Source organism: Trachurus japonicus, chromosome 7, assembly GCF_045865225.1.
Source record: "Trachurus japonicus isolate A0001 chromosome 7, Traja_1.0".
NCBI lineage: Eukaryota > Metazoa > Chordata > Actinopteri > Carangiformes > Carangidae > Trachurus > Trachurus japonicus.
In genome coordinates, this window is record NC_140913.1 from 4,032,896 (window position 1) to 4,047,708 (window position 14,813).

The window sequence follows — 14,813 nt, forward strand, 5'->3', positions numbered from 1 at the left end:
ATCCTGCTGTTAGCTATCTGTCAGTTTGTGCGTATATGATACACGCCTCAGGGACAGAATAATATCTACATAAACACACAATAAACGTGATTAATGTTTGATGAGTTTAAGTACAAAGCAGACAGTGCTATCACAAAAATAAATATAATAATAATAATAATAATGATGATAATAATGATAGAAAAAAAAATACTGCCTGGCTCAAAATGATTGTTTTCCTTCTAAAATGTCTGTGTCGGCCACAGGGTGCTACTTCTTCACATAGGAAGAAGGACTGAACTGACTCTCACTCTGAGTGAATCAGGTGATTCTTAACTATGTTCTGATTGGAGAAATTGGAAGTGTTACAACTGACCCATGTCACAACCATCCCCAGTCTCCCCTACATACTATGGTTTGTGTTATAAAACCTGTGAAGGAGCCTCAGATGAAGACATAACTCTGCCTGGTGTTGTGACAACAGAAGGCTACAGTATATGGAGCGTATGTGTGTGTGATGACACTCTGACTGTCCTGTGATCCCAGCTGTGAATCTATTGTCTGTTTTTGGACAGAAGTGCGCGACACGCAGACTGCCGCGTGTCTGTCGGCTGGTTAGCAGGATCACAGTGCGACCGCGCGGGGCTGACGGGTCCTAGAGGAAAACTGTGGAACGCCCCCCCCCACAGAATGAGAAAGAGAGAGGACGAGCGACTTAGAGGAAGACACAGTATCACTGTTGGAGGGGCAGATCAAAAATGAAAGTGAAAATACTTAGAAAATCAGTTTGTTCCTGATTGCTGCTCTAGGTGTTTGTCTATATATTAATAATAAGGAACATGTGGAAGTGTGAGCTGCTATGAAGGTGATCAGAACTAAAAACTACCAGTTCCTTCAAAAGCTACACAATCAATCACAAAGAATTGTAAATGATCATTCAGATATACTGCATAATGAATATGAACTCTTACATGTGGGAGACCATATAGAACTTCAACATCAACTGCTCTGCTGAACAAATCTGCTTCATGTCCTGGAATAACTTTTATACTTGAAGGTTTTTAGTGTGTAGTTGTATTGGCTGCTTTGGAACTGTACAAGTCACTTGAAGCATGGAGTCACTACAGTCCATGGTGAGATGTATTATTATCAAGGAGAGTGTGTGTGTATGTACTATATGTTCTATGTGGGTTGCGTGAAGCTCTGCTGTCCAAGACAAACTCCCCTCAGGGGACTATACAGTTGATCCTGATCTGGATCCTGATCCTGTAGTGGCCAATAAATGGTAAAAGATCATCAGAGCATCATTCAGCATCAACGTAGATGAGATTGTCCATGCAACTTCATTACAGTCAGATCAACAGTGATCACAGAGAGGAAAGTACATTGCCCAAATATTTCAAACTCTGATCCATATAGAACGGACTGCACACAGCTCTGCTTAAACCTAACTAATGATATTTGACAATTCTTTTTTAAGTTTTTTTTTTTTTTTGCAACAGAACAGCTGTACAGAGACAAGCCTGTACATACGGGGCCCCTACTCTACCCACTGAGCTAAACGACGGCCCATGTTTGAGGATTCCAGTGGTTTTGGCTCAGTGTCTGGTCACCGTTCTGTTTCCCACAGAACATACTGACTGTCACACATCAGTTGTATACAAACATCTTCTGGTAGGGCCTGTGATGAGTTCCCATAATGCACTTGGTTTGTCAGTGTGGAAAACTGACAGCCCTCACTGCTAAACTATACAACCCAAGTTGACATGAAGCTGATAAGAGGCCGGAGAGTTTAGTTTCCCTGGAGAGTTATACCGATCACCTTCTGACGGCCAAACCCTCCCGTCCGCTTCAGATCCACTTTGTAAAAACTAAGAAAGAGTAAAAATACCATTTCACCGTTCTGCTGTTTTAAAAAAAAATTGCCAACTTCTCCCTTTAAGTGTGTTCATCTGCCTTATAAGGCAGGAGTGTCCCGCATCTGGAAAATGCCAACGCGCAGTTCACTGAGCCCACATTAATTGGACGCACGCTCGTCCTGATGCCACTTCAGAGAGTATCCCATAATTCATTGCAGCCCACTGTGCAACACCAGGTGCTGATGGAGATATAAAACCAACACTGACGCACATGAAGAAGTTAAAGTGTTGAAGATGGTGTCATGTGCTTTTACACTGATCCTCTGGATGGTTTGGTCATGTCACTTTGCTCATCAGCTGTTGCTTCTTTTTTATTGCGCTATAAATAAACTAACTCCAGTCATTATTACAAATGTTCAAACACTGAGATGAAGAACGTGTTGAAAGTGAAAACCTGTCCTTTTCCCCTCCTATAGGATACAGTCCACTGACACTCAGGACGCACACGGACTCACCTGCGTCTGACAGAGGGTCCTGTTACTGAGCTGCTCCCATCCTATCACTGCACGCTGCACGCTGAGCAGCCGATACAAGATGACACCACACTGGTCTAATATGGGATGTTACAGAGTCAGCTGCAGCTCAGCATCACTCTGAGCTGAGCTGCCTCCCACAGACAACACCGGAACAACACAACAACACAACAACACAACAACAACACAACAGAGCCCTGAAGAGCTTCATAGAAAGACAAAGCACATGATCTGATAGGCTAGCTCACAGTGTGGGCTGCTCAGCTGGGAGCAGATGTTTCTGATGGGATGTCTGCTTCATGGCTATTGGAAAAGTTTAAGGACTTCAAGGTCGCACTGGGCAGCGCGAGGCAGAGAGAGCCTGACATGGAGAGACAAAGGTTACTATTTACCTGTCGTGTGCGCGCGCGCAAGCATGCACGCGCACACACGACAGGTAAATAGTAACCTCCCAATGTGCGCCTCCTCTGCGCACATCCGCACCAACAACCAGACCAGCAGGAACTAGAACTAGAACTAGAACTAGAACTAGAACTCCGCGCCGCCGCCGTGTCGCATCTCATCAACATTTACAACCATCAGCGTCCGCGAGGACACGACGCTGGCGGAGAGAGGCGCGCGGGCAGCAGTGCGGCATCACGGGCGAGAAAAAAACACGCAGTGTGTCAGTAGAGTGTGGACGGAGGAGGAAGAGGAGGAGGAGGAGGAGGAGGAGGAAGAGGAGGAGGAGGAAGAGGAGGGGGGCTCGCGGCTGTCTTACCAGTAGAGCAGCTTGTTGTGCAGGATCGCGGGCGTTTTGTCCGAGGCGCAGTTGATGCACCACATTGTTGCTGCTGCTGCTGATCGACGCCGCTGCGCTGCAACAACGAGCTGGAGGAGCAGAGAGAGAGAGAGAGCTGCTCAGCCTCTCCTCTCTCTACCTCTCTATCCTCCTTCGCTCTTCGTCAGAGGCGCATCATCCTCATCATCACCATCATCCCTCCTTCTCTCTCTCTCCCTCTCCTGACTGTGTTTACATCCCCTCTGTTCATCCACTACACGCCTTTAAAACTTTCCCCTTCACGATCAAAGACAATGATGTCCCCTCCTGCCCCTCCACCACCCTGTTGAGACAGATTTACATCTGCAGGAGGGAGAGAGGAGCAGCAGCGGCAGAGATCTAAATGAAATGTAAACCAGTAGTGTGTTCTGAGGGACACATCCCCCTTAGTAACTGAATTACTACATTATAAAAGTAACGAATTACCAGGAAAAGTAACTATTGTGTTGTGAAATTTAAATGTCACTCATTATCTACTCACCCTCATGTCGACTAAGAGCTGTGAGAATTTTCAGAGTCCTCCGTTCCTTCTCTGAGTTACGGGGGGGTCGGCGTAGCAGTATTTGTCCATATAATGGTTGTGAATGGATACCAACTTTCTTCGTCCAAAAAGACACACCAAAAAACATCCAAATACCTCCATGCTGCTCGTCTGTAATGTCCCTCTTGTATTGAAGCCCCGACATGAGAAATTGTTCCGCCGCACTGACACAGGAAGAGCAGTGAACTGAGACACTGGGAGCTTCCGCTACAAACAAGCTTAAAATATAGACTTATTTAATTTTTTCGGAACAATTTCTCATGTCGGGGCTTCAATACAAGAGGGACATTACAGACGAGCAGCATGGAGGTATTTGGATGTTTTTTGATGTGTCTTTTTGGACGAAGAAAGTTGGTATCCATTCACAACCATTATATGGACAAATACTGCTGCGTGGACCCCCCCGTAACTCAGAGAAGGAACGGAGGACTCTGAAAATTCTCACAGCTCTTAGTCGACATGAGGGTGAGTAGATAATGGGTGAAATTTGAATTTTGGGTGAGCTATCCCTTTAATTTACAGAGCCCCTGCTTCATGATGAGAGGGGCAGGGGCGTGTCTAAAAGGGGGTCACCCCTGTAAATGTTACCAACCCCCCACTACACTACACTACACTACACTACTACACACATGGTTTCAGCAGTTGAAGATGTTGGTCTCTTGCTGGCCCCTCCCCCTCTCTCACCACCGTCCCTCTCCGTATTGATAAAGCTCAGCTACAGTGTGTATCAGCACAGCTTCAGTAGTCATCAATAGTGATGAAAACAGCACTAATGAACTCTGACTCACTGCATTTTCTCTCTCACCCCTCTGATCAGTTTACAATAACCACTGACGACAGGAACCAACACACTTCACAGCACATGGTCTGGTATTTGTTCTGAACATATAACCATCACCAGTATACTATCACCCGTGTACCAGTCTGCATCAATCTAAATGAATGTTTGCAAAGTCAGTCCAGACTAACACTCTTGAAAACTCTTGGAATCTGCAGAATTCAACAGAAAAACAGCTGCTGGCAAAGACAACAAGGTTGGCAAGACTCATTTATTATCTGTTGTGAATTCATCACTGCTAGTCAAGGCTGATAAGAGGGAATGTGTGTACTGATAATTACACATCTCAACAATCCTCAAAGTGTCCCCTATTCAATGACACCAAAATGATTCAAATAGACCTTGTGGTTGCAGAGATATACTCCTTTTATTATTGATATGCAATTTTTGAGCAGAGGCCTGGAAAATAGGCTCTTAAACTAATTTTTAAAAAGAGGAGGATAGAAGTGAGCTAGTGTTTTGTATGGAAGACTAAGGTCGCTTTCACACCAGAGCTGTTTGCTCCACTTTAAACGGAGCAGAGTTTGTTTCCTGGGTTAATCTGCTTCATCTGGGCAGGTGTGGAAGGTCATCCAAACTCTGCTCCGCCTGAAAACGTGGGTCTGAGTTTGCTTTCAAGTCAACCCTGGTGGTTCATGTACAGCAGTGGTTCCCAAAGTGGGGGCCGCAGAGCCATTGCAGGGGGCGCGCGGTAAGGAACCCCTTGGTTTTCACTCCGAGCATGGAGTTTTCAGCAATATTTGCATCGATTCCAATGGAAATATCAGGAAATTTCTTGAAAAACTATTCAGAGATATCAGAGAGAAGCCGTCAGAAAGGTCTTCAATATAGTTTTCAGTTAAAATGCTAAATGTTAAATGCAATGATACGTTGCAAAAAATCATCAAATCGGGGCGGTGTTTAGCTCAGTTGGTAGATGTGTTGAGGTTATAGTCCTCACTGCAGGAAACCCCGGTTCGAATCCAGCGCCGAGCATTCCTATCCTGCGTGTCGCCTCCCATTTCCTGTCTCTCTCTCGACTCTCCTGTACACTAAAGGTACATTGTGTAGGAATTACTCCCATCTAGTGTTGTGGTTGTATATCACAAGCAACTCAATCATATTTTTCATGCTGCATTCACGTGAAATTGGGCAGACGGACGACAGCCGCTGCACGTAACGGCATAAACAAGCCTCTATGTAAACAAGTGGCCCGTCAGCACGAGGCAAAACAATACACGTGACAACATGTTGTCATGGCGATGTCGTATTGTTTACCTGACCCACGTTTTACCGTCTTTCTCTGGACTTCTGTGACTAAAATGACATCTGGTTTGTTAGCGACGGCCGTCTGCCCGACTGCAGGTGAATGCAGCATCAGTGTAACGCTCCATTCCTCCTCACTGCGTTACCGCGGTGACTTTTCACAGACGCCACCTCCACCTGAGCCGACAGCTCCGGTGTCTCCGCTGAGTTTCCGTGGTTACCTACCGTCACGCTGCCACTGAAGGTAAAAACATGGAGACACCACATGGCAGCAGCACCGAGCTTACCGTCTCCATGGAGATATGAATGATATGAACGGCTCATTCAGAGCTGAAAGGAACACTTCACTTTGTTGATGGGGGGATTACTTAAGCAATATATCACGACAGGCCGTGGTATATGCTCATTATACCACGGCTAAGGGGCGTTGTTCGGCCCGACGCGAAGCTCTACCATTGTTAACTCTCCCCAGAGGTGAAAGTTCACCTTAAACATGTGAATTCAACTACTTTAGTCCATTTTTTAACATCATAAAAACATCAACTGTCTTTTGCTACGGACTGCAACAGTCCGTTGTCATGGATACATGACAACAACTTCCATTCATACCAGTCATACGTGCCTGAGGCGGAGTGATAGCCTGCGCTGTGATAAGGCTTTAGAATAGTGGGCTAACAACCAATCAGATCGCCGGATTTCACCTTTCCGTTTTATAATGATTAATGAAAAACATACTTTTGAATGAAATAATCGATTTTCATGAATAGATAACAGGAGAAGTTACACAATGTCCCTTTAAAAACAAATAATACACTCCATGCTGTTTCTTCCAGTTTTTAAAATCGTCACACAAAAAAAGCTCAAAACAGAAACTACACAGGAGAAACTCAAATGTATGAATCTGTGAGATGCTATTTTGAAGCTATTCGTCTATTGAAAATACAGAAACTGAGGGTGACAGTGGGAGAAATAATCACCTTAAAGAAAACCCTGTTGTCACATCATGTATCCGCGGCTGCTACCGTACACAGTAACATTCAATATTTCATAAAGTTTTGTAAGGTGCCACAGTACATTTACTGGCTTTATTAACTGCAGTGCCAGTGTGAGCAGCTGCTCATTAGCAGTGAATCTGCTGCGCTCACTGTGTCTGCTCAGTTTCAACTACGAAAGACAAACACGACAGAAAAACCAGGAAACAAAGTCACAGATCCACTTCAGGTAATTAATGAAAACTGCATGAGACGCCAGAGTTGGGAGAGTTTGTTGTGGTGTTTTCTGGCATGAATCAACCATGAAATGAGAATCTCACACACCGTCACTCTATCACAACAGAAAACTGACTGTTGTGCTAATGTGTTTTTCTTCTTTTCTCGTTGGTGATGAGATGCTGATTGGCTGCGGAGAGGAGCTCCCCCGGCCTCAGCTGCTCACAGACAGCGTGACAGCAGCAGAGCAATGAGTGACAGCTGACTGCATTGTGTGTGTTGATTGTGTGCAGGCAGGCTGCAGCCCCGGGGCAGCAGGCGAAGTGGGCGAAAGGCCAGCGGCAAAAACGACCCAAATCTTCAAGCAAATGCTGCTTTCACGGAGCGTTCGGTTTGAATTTGCTCAGTAAATGGAATTAGGAAACCTGCATGCGTTTTAGGGAAGTGTGTGGGCATGTGTTAGGGTTTTTAGCATGTTCACACTTTGTATTAAAGAGGAACTATGCAGGATTTTCACCTTAACTCAGCTAAACAGCTTTGGAGTAATTGTGATGGTTAATTAAATGACTTATCCTAGTTCCATCTCTTGGCTGAAAACCAACCTTGTAAGATCCAAGCCTCCAACCTGGTGTCCCAGCTTCTCGCCTCTGCAGCACCGCCACACACGCCCCGTAACTTGTAATCTCTTGTTTATGACAGATAAGACTACACATATAAACGTTGTAACATCATATAGGATAAATAACGTTAATCACCGCTCCATGGATTGATTTCTCACCAGCTCAATGCAGATGGCAGGGAGGAGGGTTAGCAAAACAGCAGAAAAGTGACTGGACTTGCATAGTTCCCCACGCAGAGAGTGCGTTTGGCGACTTTCACATTCATAAATAAACCAACAAAGAGGAAAGCGGAAGGAAAGAAGAACAGGTAACAGCAGACATGTGGTAAAATGGTTTAGATCTTCACCTCGTGGCTCCATACTCCTGAAATACTCCCAGTCGGCCCAGTCATGCGGAACAAGTTTTTTGGTCCTCGGAGACCACCGGCACTTTGCCGACAGGAGGGGTGAGTGCGAGCAAGCGAGCGAGTCTGAATCTAAAATCTGAACGCTGTCACTGTTTTCCCTCCATTCTACACACTGGACCTTTAATGCTGCCTCCTGGGAGGAGAAAATACAAATAGCTAATAGATTCAGCACATGCAATGTGATTTACTGAGACTGACTGAGTTTACTAAGTGGTGGTGGTGATTGTGAGTGTGTCTGTGTTTAGTACGTTTGAAAAGAAGGTGCCAATCAGCCCAGCGTCACACACAATGTCTGCTGTGACTGCAGCCAGGAGGACACGCGACACGCAGGCTGAAAGAGAGAGTTCCTCTGGGTGCTCCCAGCTGCTGCAGCTGTCCCCGTCTCTCAGGTGTCTGTCCCTCGTCCTTCAGGCTATCACGCAGGATGGTCGCGTACCAAAGGTTTCTGTTCACTCAGGACGCACACATGAAAACGGGCCAACAATTTCTCATGTCGGGGCTTCAATACAAGAGGGACATTACAGACGAGCACTATGGGGGTATTTGGATGTTTTTTGGTGTGTCTTTTTGGACGAAGAAAAGTGGTATCCATTCACAACCATTATATGGACAAATCCTGCTGCGCAGACCCCCCTGTAACTCCGAGAAGGCACAGAGGACTCTGAAAATTCTCACAGCTCTTAGTTGACATGAGGGTGAGTAGATAATGAGTGAAATTTGAATTTTGGGTGAACTATCCCTTTAAAGGCGACATGTTATGGAAATATCACTTTCTGAAGGCTCTTTAACATATTTAGGTGTTTGTCTTGCCTTCCGGTCCCCAAAATGTGAGAATTGACAAAAAAAATCTGTAATTTTCAGGCTCCCTAGATTGAACTCTATGTGGTTTTATGAGCTGTTCCCTCGGTTGTCTTCCAGTGATGTAACTAGTTTTCAGATTTGCATAATACCACCCCTACCTGGTACCAGTAGAAGGCAGTGGCGTGCACAGGGGGGGGACAGGGGGGTCGGTCGCCCCCCCTCGTGGCCCAATTGTTAAAAAACGCGTGCTAAAGTGTCCCCTGGGAGCCAAAACGCGCGTTAAAGTGTCCTCATGGGGGCCAAAACGTGTGCTAAAGTGCCCTCTTGGGAGCCAAAAACGCACGCTTAAGTGCCCTCTAGGAGCCAAACGTGTGCTAAAGTGCCCTCTAGGAGCCAAAACGTGTGGTGCCCTCATGGGAGCCAAAACACATGCTAAGTGCCCTCATGGGGGCCAAAACGTGTGCTAAAGTGCCCTCTAGGAGCCAAACGTGTGGTGCCCTCATGGGAGCCAAAACACATGCTAAGTGCCCTCATGGGGGCCAAAACGTGTGCTAAAGTGCCCTCTAGGAGCCAAAACGTGTGCTAAAGTGCCCTCATGGGGGCCAAAACTTGTACTAAAGTGCCCTCTTGGGAGCCAAAAACGCATGCTTAAGTGCCCTCTAGGAGCCAAACGTGTGCTAAAGTGAACTTCAAGGCAGCCAAAATGTGTGCTTAAGTGCCCTCTTGGGAGCCAAAACACGTGTTAAAACAGGCCAAATCGACGTTAAAGAAGACCAATTTTTTTTCGCCGCCAACCTGTGGTCGCCGGCCAAACGCACCGTGTCGCTAGAGTCTCACTCTTGTCATTTTCTGAAACTTGGCAGCCCTGAATGTGCCCCCTAGGAGCCAAAACATGTGGTAAAATGGCCTCTAGGAGCCAAAACGTGTGCTAAAGTGCCCTCTTGGGGGCCAAATCAACGTTAAAAAAGGCCAATTTTTTTTCGCCGGCGACCACAAATGCACCATGTCGCTACAGTCTCACTCTTGTCATTTTCTGAAACTTGGCAGCCCTGAAAGTGCCCTCTAGGAGCCACATCTAGGAGCCAAAACATGTGGTAAAGTGCCCTCAGGGAAGCCAAAATGCTTGCTAAAGTGCCCTCTTCAGTGGCGAGGACGCGCTATTATGTGCCCTTTTTTTTCCTTTTCGCCCCTGCCCTTCAAAAAGTCTGTGCACGCCACTGGTAGAAGGGGTGGGGCAAGCAGTGACTGATTTGCATTTAAAGGGACAGACACTGAAACCAGCTGTTCTGAACAGGACTGTTTTAAGAGGATGAAAAGAGCTGTGATGTTTGATCCTTGGGGGATTGTGTCACAGACATGTCTTTAAGACACCTGAGAACTATTTTAATTTGTGGAAAGAGGGCAGAATAATTATGTCTCCTTTAAAGGTGGCACATCTCCTAAAGAGTACTCCTCTCCTCGGTGTAGTTCCTCTCCTCCAGAGCACTCCTCCCCTCCTTGCATCCTCCAGTCTTCTCCTCTCCTCCTCCTCCAGTCTCCAGGCTGCTCAGCCGTCTCTCCTTCTCTCCCTCCCTCTCTCCTTCTCTCCCTCTCTCCCTCTCTCCATCCCTCTCACTAGGTCATTCGGGGCCATCAGACCAGAGACAGAGCTGAGCAGCTGTAGAGTGTGTGTGTGTGTGTGTGTGTGTGTGTGTGTGTGTGTGTGTGATGGCCTGAGTGTCCCACCTGAGCTCAGTGGACCACAGACAGCTCACACCTCCTGCACAATGACAATGCGTCCTCCGTGCTGCAGAGGGACTTTTTGTTCCTGCAGCAACTCCTTTTTTTAGAGATGACAGATGAAGCGGGAGCCATGTTAAACTGTACATGGAACTAACCGTCAGAAAAGAAACATTTCATAACATGATCACGTAGTTTGCAGATGAATAATGATCTAACAGTAGATTCAGTAGAAACAACAGAAGCCGAGTTAAAGCAGCAGTATCTTGACACTGTGCCCTGACTCTCTCATTATTGATGATTATTGATGGTGATTATCACCACAGCTTTGTCCTTTTCCCGTTTTGAAACAAATCTCTCTTTCCCTCTTTCCCTCTCCGTCTCTATCCATCCTTCAATCTCAGGACAGTTACCGTGGGCAACAAAGCATGAAACATGAAAGAGCTTCCCCTTGGTTTCCACAGCAACAGGAGCGGGGGCATTTCATAATTTTCTGCTTTGCTCGATGACAAAATGTATTGACCCACACATCCTCCTCCCTCTCTCTCTCTCTCTGTCATCCTTCTTCTCTCTGGCCGTTCTTCACTCTTCCTCCTTTCTTTCCTTCTGCAACTTATCCTACTTTTACTGCTTTCCATCCCATCTTTTCCCTCCCTCTCTTTTATGTCTTTCTCTCTTTCTTTGTTTTCCATATTTATCCGTCCGTCCATCCGTCCATCCATCCATCCATCCATCCATCCATCCATCCATCCATCCATCCATCCATCCATCCATCCATCCATCCATCCATCCATCCATCCCCCTCTCCTCCTTCCATAGTGACTTTCCAGCCTGGGGACAAGCTTCTATAATTCATCATTACTTCTCATAAGCTATCCTCCTCCTCCTCCTCCTCCTCCTCCCTCTCTTTTTTTATATATCTCTTCTTCTGTCCCGTATTCTCTTATTACCTCTGACTCTATCTTTTATGTGCTTCCCTTTCTTTCTCTCTCTCTCTTTCTCTCTCTCTCTGTCTCTCTCCAGCAGCCACACACCACTCAAGAATCTCCAGGAACAACAATCGCTCCAATTAACCCACTGAATACTTTATTGGTCCAACAACACACATGAGTGTTTTCTGCCCTCATCATCATCATCATCATCATCATCATCATCATCATCATCATCATCATCATCATCATCATCATTATCTTCAACGATGACAGTTTTCTGAGTTTTAAATAAGACTTTCTCTTGGAAAAAGCTGCATGAAAACGGAAGGAAGGAAGGAAGGAAGGAAGGAAGGAAGGAAGGAAGGAAGGAAGGAAGGAAGGAAGGAAGGAAGGAAGGAAGGAGGGAAAGAAATTTAGGAGAATTTAAAAAAAAGAAAATGAGACAAGGAAAAGAGGATCAGTTGAAGACACGAAAAGAGGGAGGTTGGAGAAAAGATGGGAGGAAAGAAAATTGCATAAAGGTAAAAAAGGGTGAAGGAAAGGAAGCAAGAGAGCATGGATGTAAAGAAAATAGTGGCAGAAAACAGTGGAAAAGAGAGGATGAAAGGTAAAAAATAAGAAGGGTAAAATAAAAGTGGGAGGATGCGTGAGAAAGGAGAATAGAGGGCAAAAAGGGAGAAGGAAAGGGATAAGGAAAAGGGGAACGAGGAGATAATGAAAGGAGGAAAGGTGATTAATAATGTAAACATCATCCCCCCCTCCCTTTTATTTATCCCTCACTTTCTGCACATCCATTATTTACTAATCTCTCCATCTTTCTCCTCATTTTCGGTCCATCGTCTTTCAACACTCTTCCCCTTTATCGCTCTATTTTGTTTTCTCTCTTTTAATTTGGTTATTGTGCCATCTCATCTTCTCTCTTTCGCTCCCCCCCCCCTTTCCTCCAAATGTGCCCTCTTTCTTTATTCTCTCATTCTTTTGCTCCTCTTTTATCTCTCTCCCTGCTTCTTTGCCCCAAACTGTCCTTCCTCTCCTTGCCTCTTTCCTCCTCTTTTCTTTGTCTTCTCTACCACTTCGCTTTTTCCTTCCCTTTGCCCCTAAATTCTCTCCTTCTTCCGTCCTTGCTTTTCTCTTATCATCTCCGTACTCTTCTTTAGCTACTTTCTCTTTTCCTCTTCTCCTCCCACTTCCTTTCATTTCCTCTCCTCCCACTCCCTCCTTTCTATTTTTTCCTCTCCATCTTCCATCCTTGTCTTTCCACTGTGTCATCCTCCCTTTCTCTTCCCCCTGCCCCTCCCCTCCTCCCTTTTTCCCTTTCCTCCATCCTGTTTCGTTCCCTCGCTCATAATCAACTTTGGCTCCAACAATTAGAGAAAAGGAGAGAGGGAGAGAGAGAGAGAGAAGAGAGAGAAGGGCGGGAAAATGATGTTGCTTGGAGACGGTTGCCGTGTAACAGGAGGGGAGGAGCAGGAGGGAGGGTGGAGGAATGGTCGCAGAGTCAAGTGAGGTGTTGCTATGACAACGCAGGTTTCATGCTGTCACTCTGCGTGTGTGTGTGTTGCTGATTTTAGCACAGAGTGGGAGGGGCCCGGGATCAGAAGCATATGGACAGGAATGCAACACACACACACACACACACACACACACACACACACACACACACACACAGAGGTCGAGAGAAAAATGCAACATAACTAAAATCTTCCTGGCAATGCAGAGAGGGGGATTTGAATTAAAAGCCGTGCACTAACAGCCTCAAGGAAAACAGGACACGTTGTCTGTGCCTTCCGTCTGTGTCTCTTTTGTTTTTTTGAAACAATAATTAAAACAAAGTGATCATTAGATTTTCTTTTCTTTTCATTTTGTAATACAGAAAAACTAAATGAGGTGCTTGTAGGGTCAAAAAGACGTGAGCGAAATGAAATCAATGATTTAATTTACATTTTCTTTTTCATAGAACAAACACATAAGATGAGCAGAAAGCAGAGAAGCAGTGACGCAGAGTCCTGAGGAGACCCCGGCACAGGAACGTGCACGGCAGCAGACTCCTGACTGAAAACACTGAGGCGTTCAGGCTCGTCTTCGTCTTCTTAATACAGGTACAGTAGCTAATACATGCGGAGAGTTGCGGGCAGAGCGGCTCAGGCTTCACTCCTATGACCTGAAGCGACTCTTGAACAGACTGCTGATGTGATGTCATGGATCTTCTCGGGGAATGAACACTGCACATATGATTTACTGCTTTAGATGAGTAGATTTAGGTTAAGTTCAAACTACAGAGCTGACTATTGGTAGGCCTACAACCAGTGCTGGAATGTGCATTTACTCAAGTGTTATACTGTACAAATCTGAAGTAGTTACTTAAAGGGATAGTTCAACATTTTGGCAAATTGGCCCATTGCCATAATCCCTATAGTCATAGCAGTAGGTGCGTTACCTTTATTTGTCAGCGCAAGCTGTTTTTAGAACGGCGGAGCAGAGCCGCGAGCTGCTCAGAGCTAATGGGATTTCTTGGTTTCCCTCATCAAATACACAATCCAACAACTCCACAACGCTCTGGTGGTTGTGAAGTTGTGAGCTGCACATTCACCACGCTATGAGATAATAACAGAACGTTACGAGACAGAGTTGTTTTAGAGGGAAATACATGCAAAACCGCTGATGCACGTTCCTGTCTGGGGCAAGCAGTCTCTGTATTTCCCTCTAAAACAACTCTGTGTGGTAACGTTGTGTTATTATCTCATAGCGTGGGGAATGTGCAGGTCACAACTTGTCCACCAGAGCGTTTTGGAGTTGTTGGATTGTGTATTTGATGAGTTTGATGAGGGAAACCAAGAAATCCCATGAGCCTCTGTAGCGTAGCTCTGAGCAGCTCATGGCTCTGCTCCGCCGTTCTAAAAATAGGTTGCACTGACAATTAAAGGTAATGAACCTACTCCTAAAACAATAGGGATTATGGCAATGGGCCAATTTGCCAAAATGTTGAACTATCCCTTTAATGGTGCAACTGAGCTGAAACCTAAGATTTACATTAAAAAGGCTTTCTATTACAGGTGTGCAAATGAATCTTGGGATAAGTTGGGCCAAGAGGGATTCGACCAGTTCGTTCCTCCATGGAGCCGTCCAATGGGACAGTGAAGGACACAACTCCTTAGTTTTTATACTGGTGGTAATACTTCTTCTATGTTTACAAGGAGCCAGACCAGGAGGTTTTCTTATCTTACCTGAAGCTTTCCTGCAGAGAGGACAGTCATTATTTACACGTCCACAAGACAACGTTAAAATAGACTTTGTTTTCTAAACAAGCGGCGT

General features: G+C 45.6%; 1 protein-coding gene across 5 annotated transcripts in view; it reads right to left on the reverse strand.

Annotated features, from left to right (window-relative positions):
* Window positions 1-14,813, reverse strand: part of LOC146984030 (IQ motif and SEC7 domain-containing protein 1-like) — a 229,221-nt gene that overhangs the window by 109,333 nt on the left and 105,075 nt on the right. The window contains exon 1 of one of the 5 annotated variants that reach the window (XM_085780859.1): window positions 3,132-3,252. The exons of the other annotated variants lie outside the window; for them this stretch is intronic. Coding sequence (XP_085636985.1) covers window positions 3,132-3,196 — 65 coding nt within the window. The 5' untranslated portion in view covers window positions 3,197-3,252. Of the gene's footprint in view, window positions 1-3,131; window positions 3,253-14,813 lie in introns of those variants that run through there. 5 annotated transcript variants of the gene reach the window in all.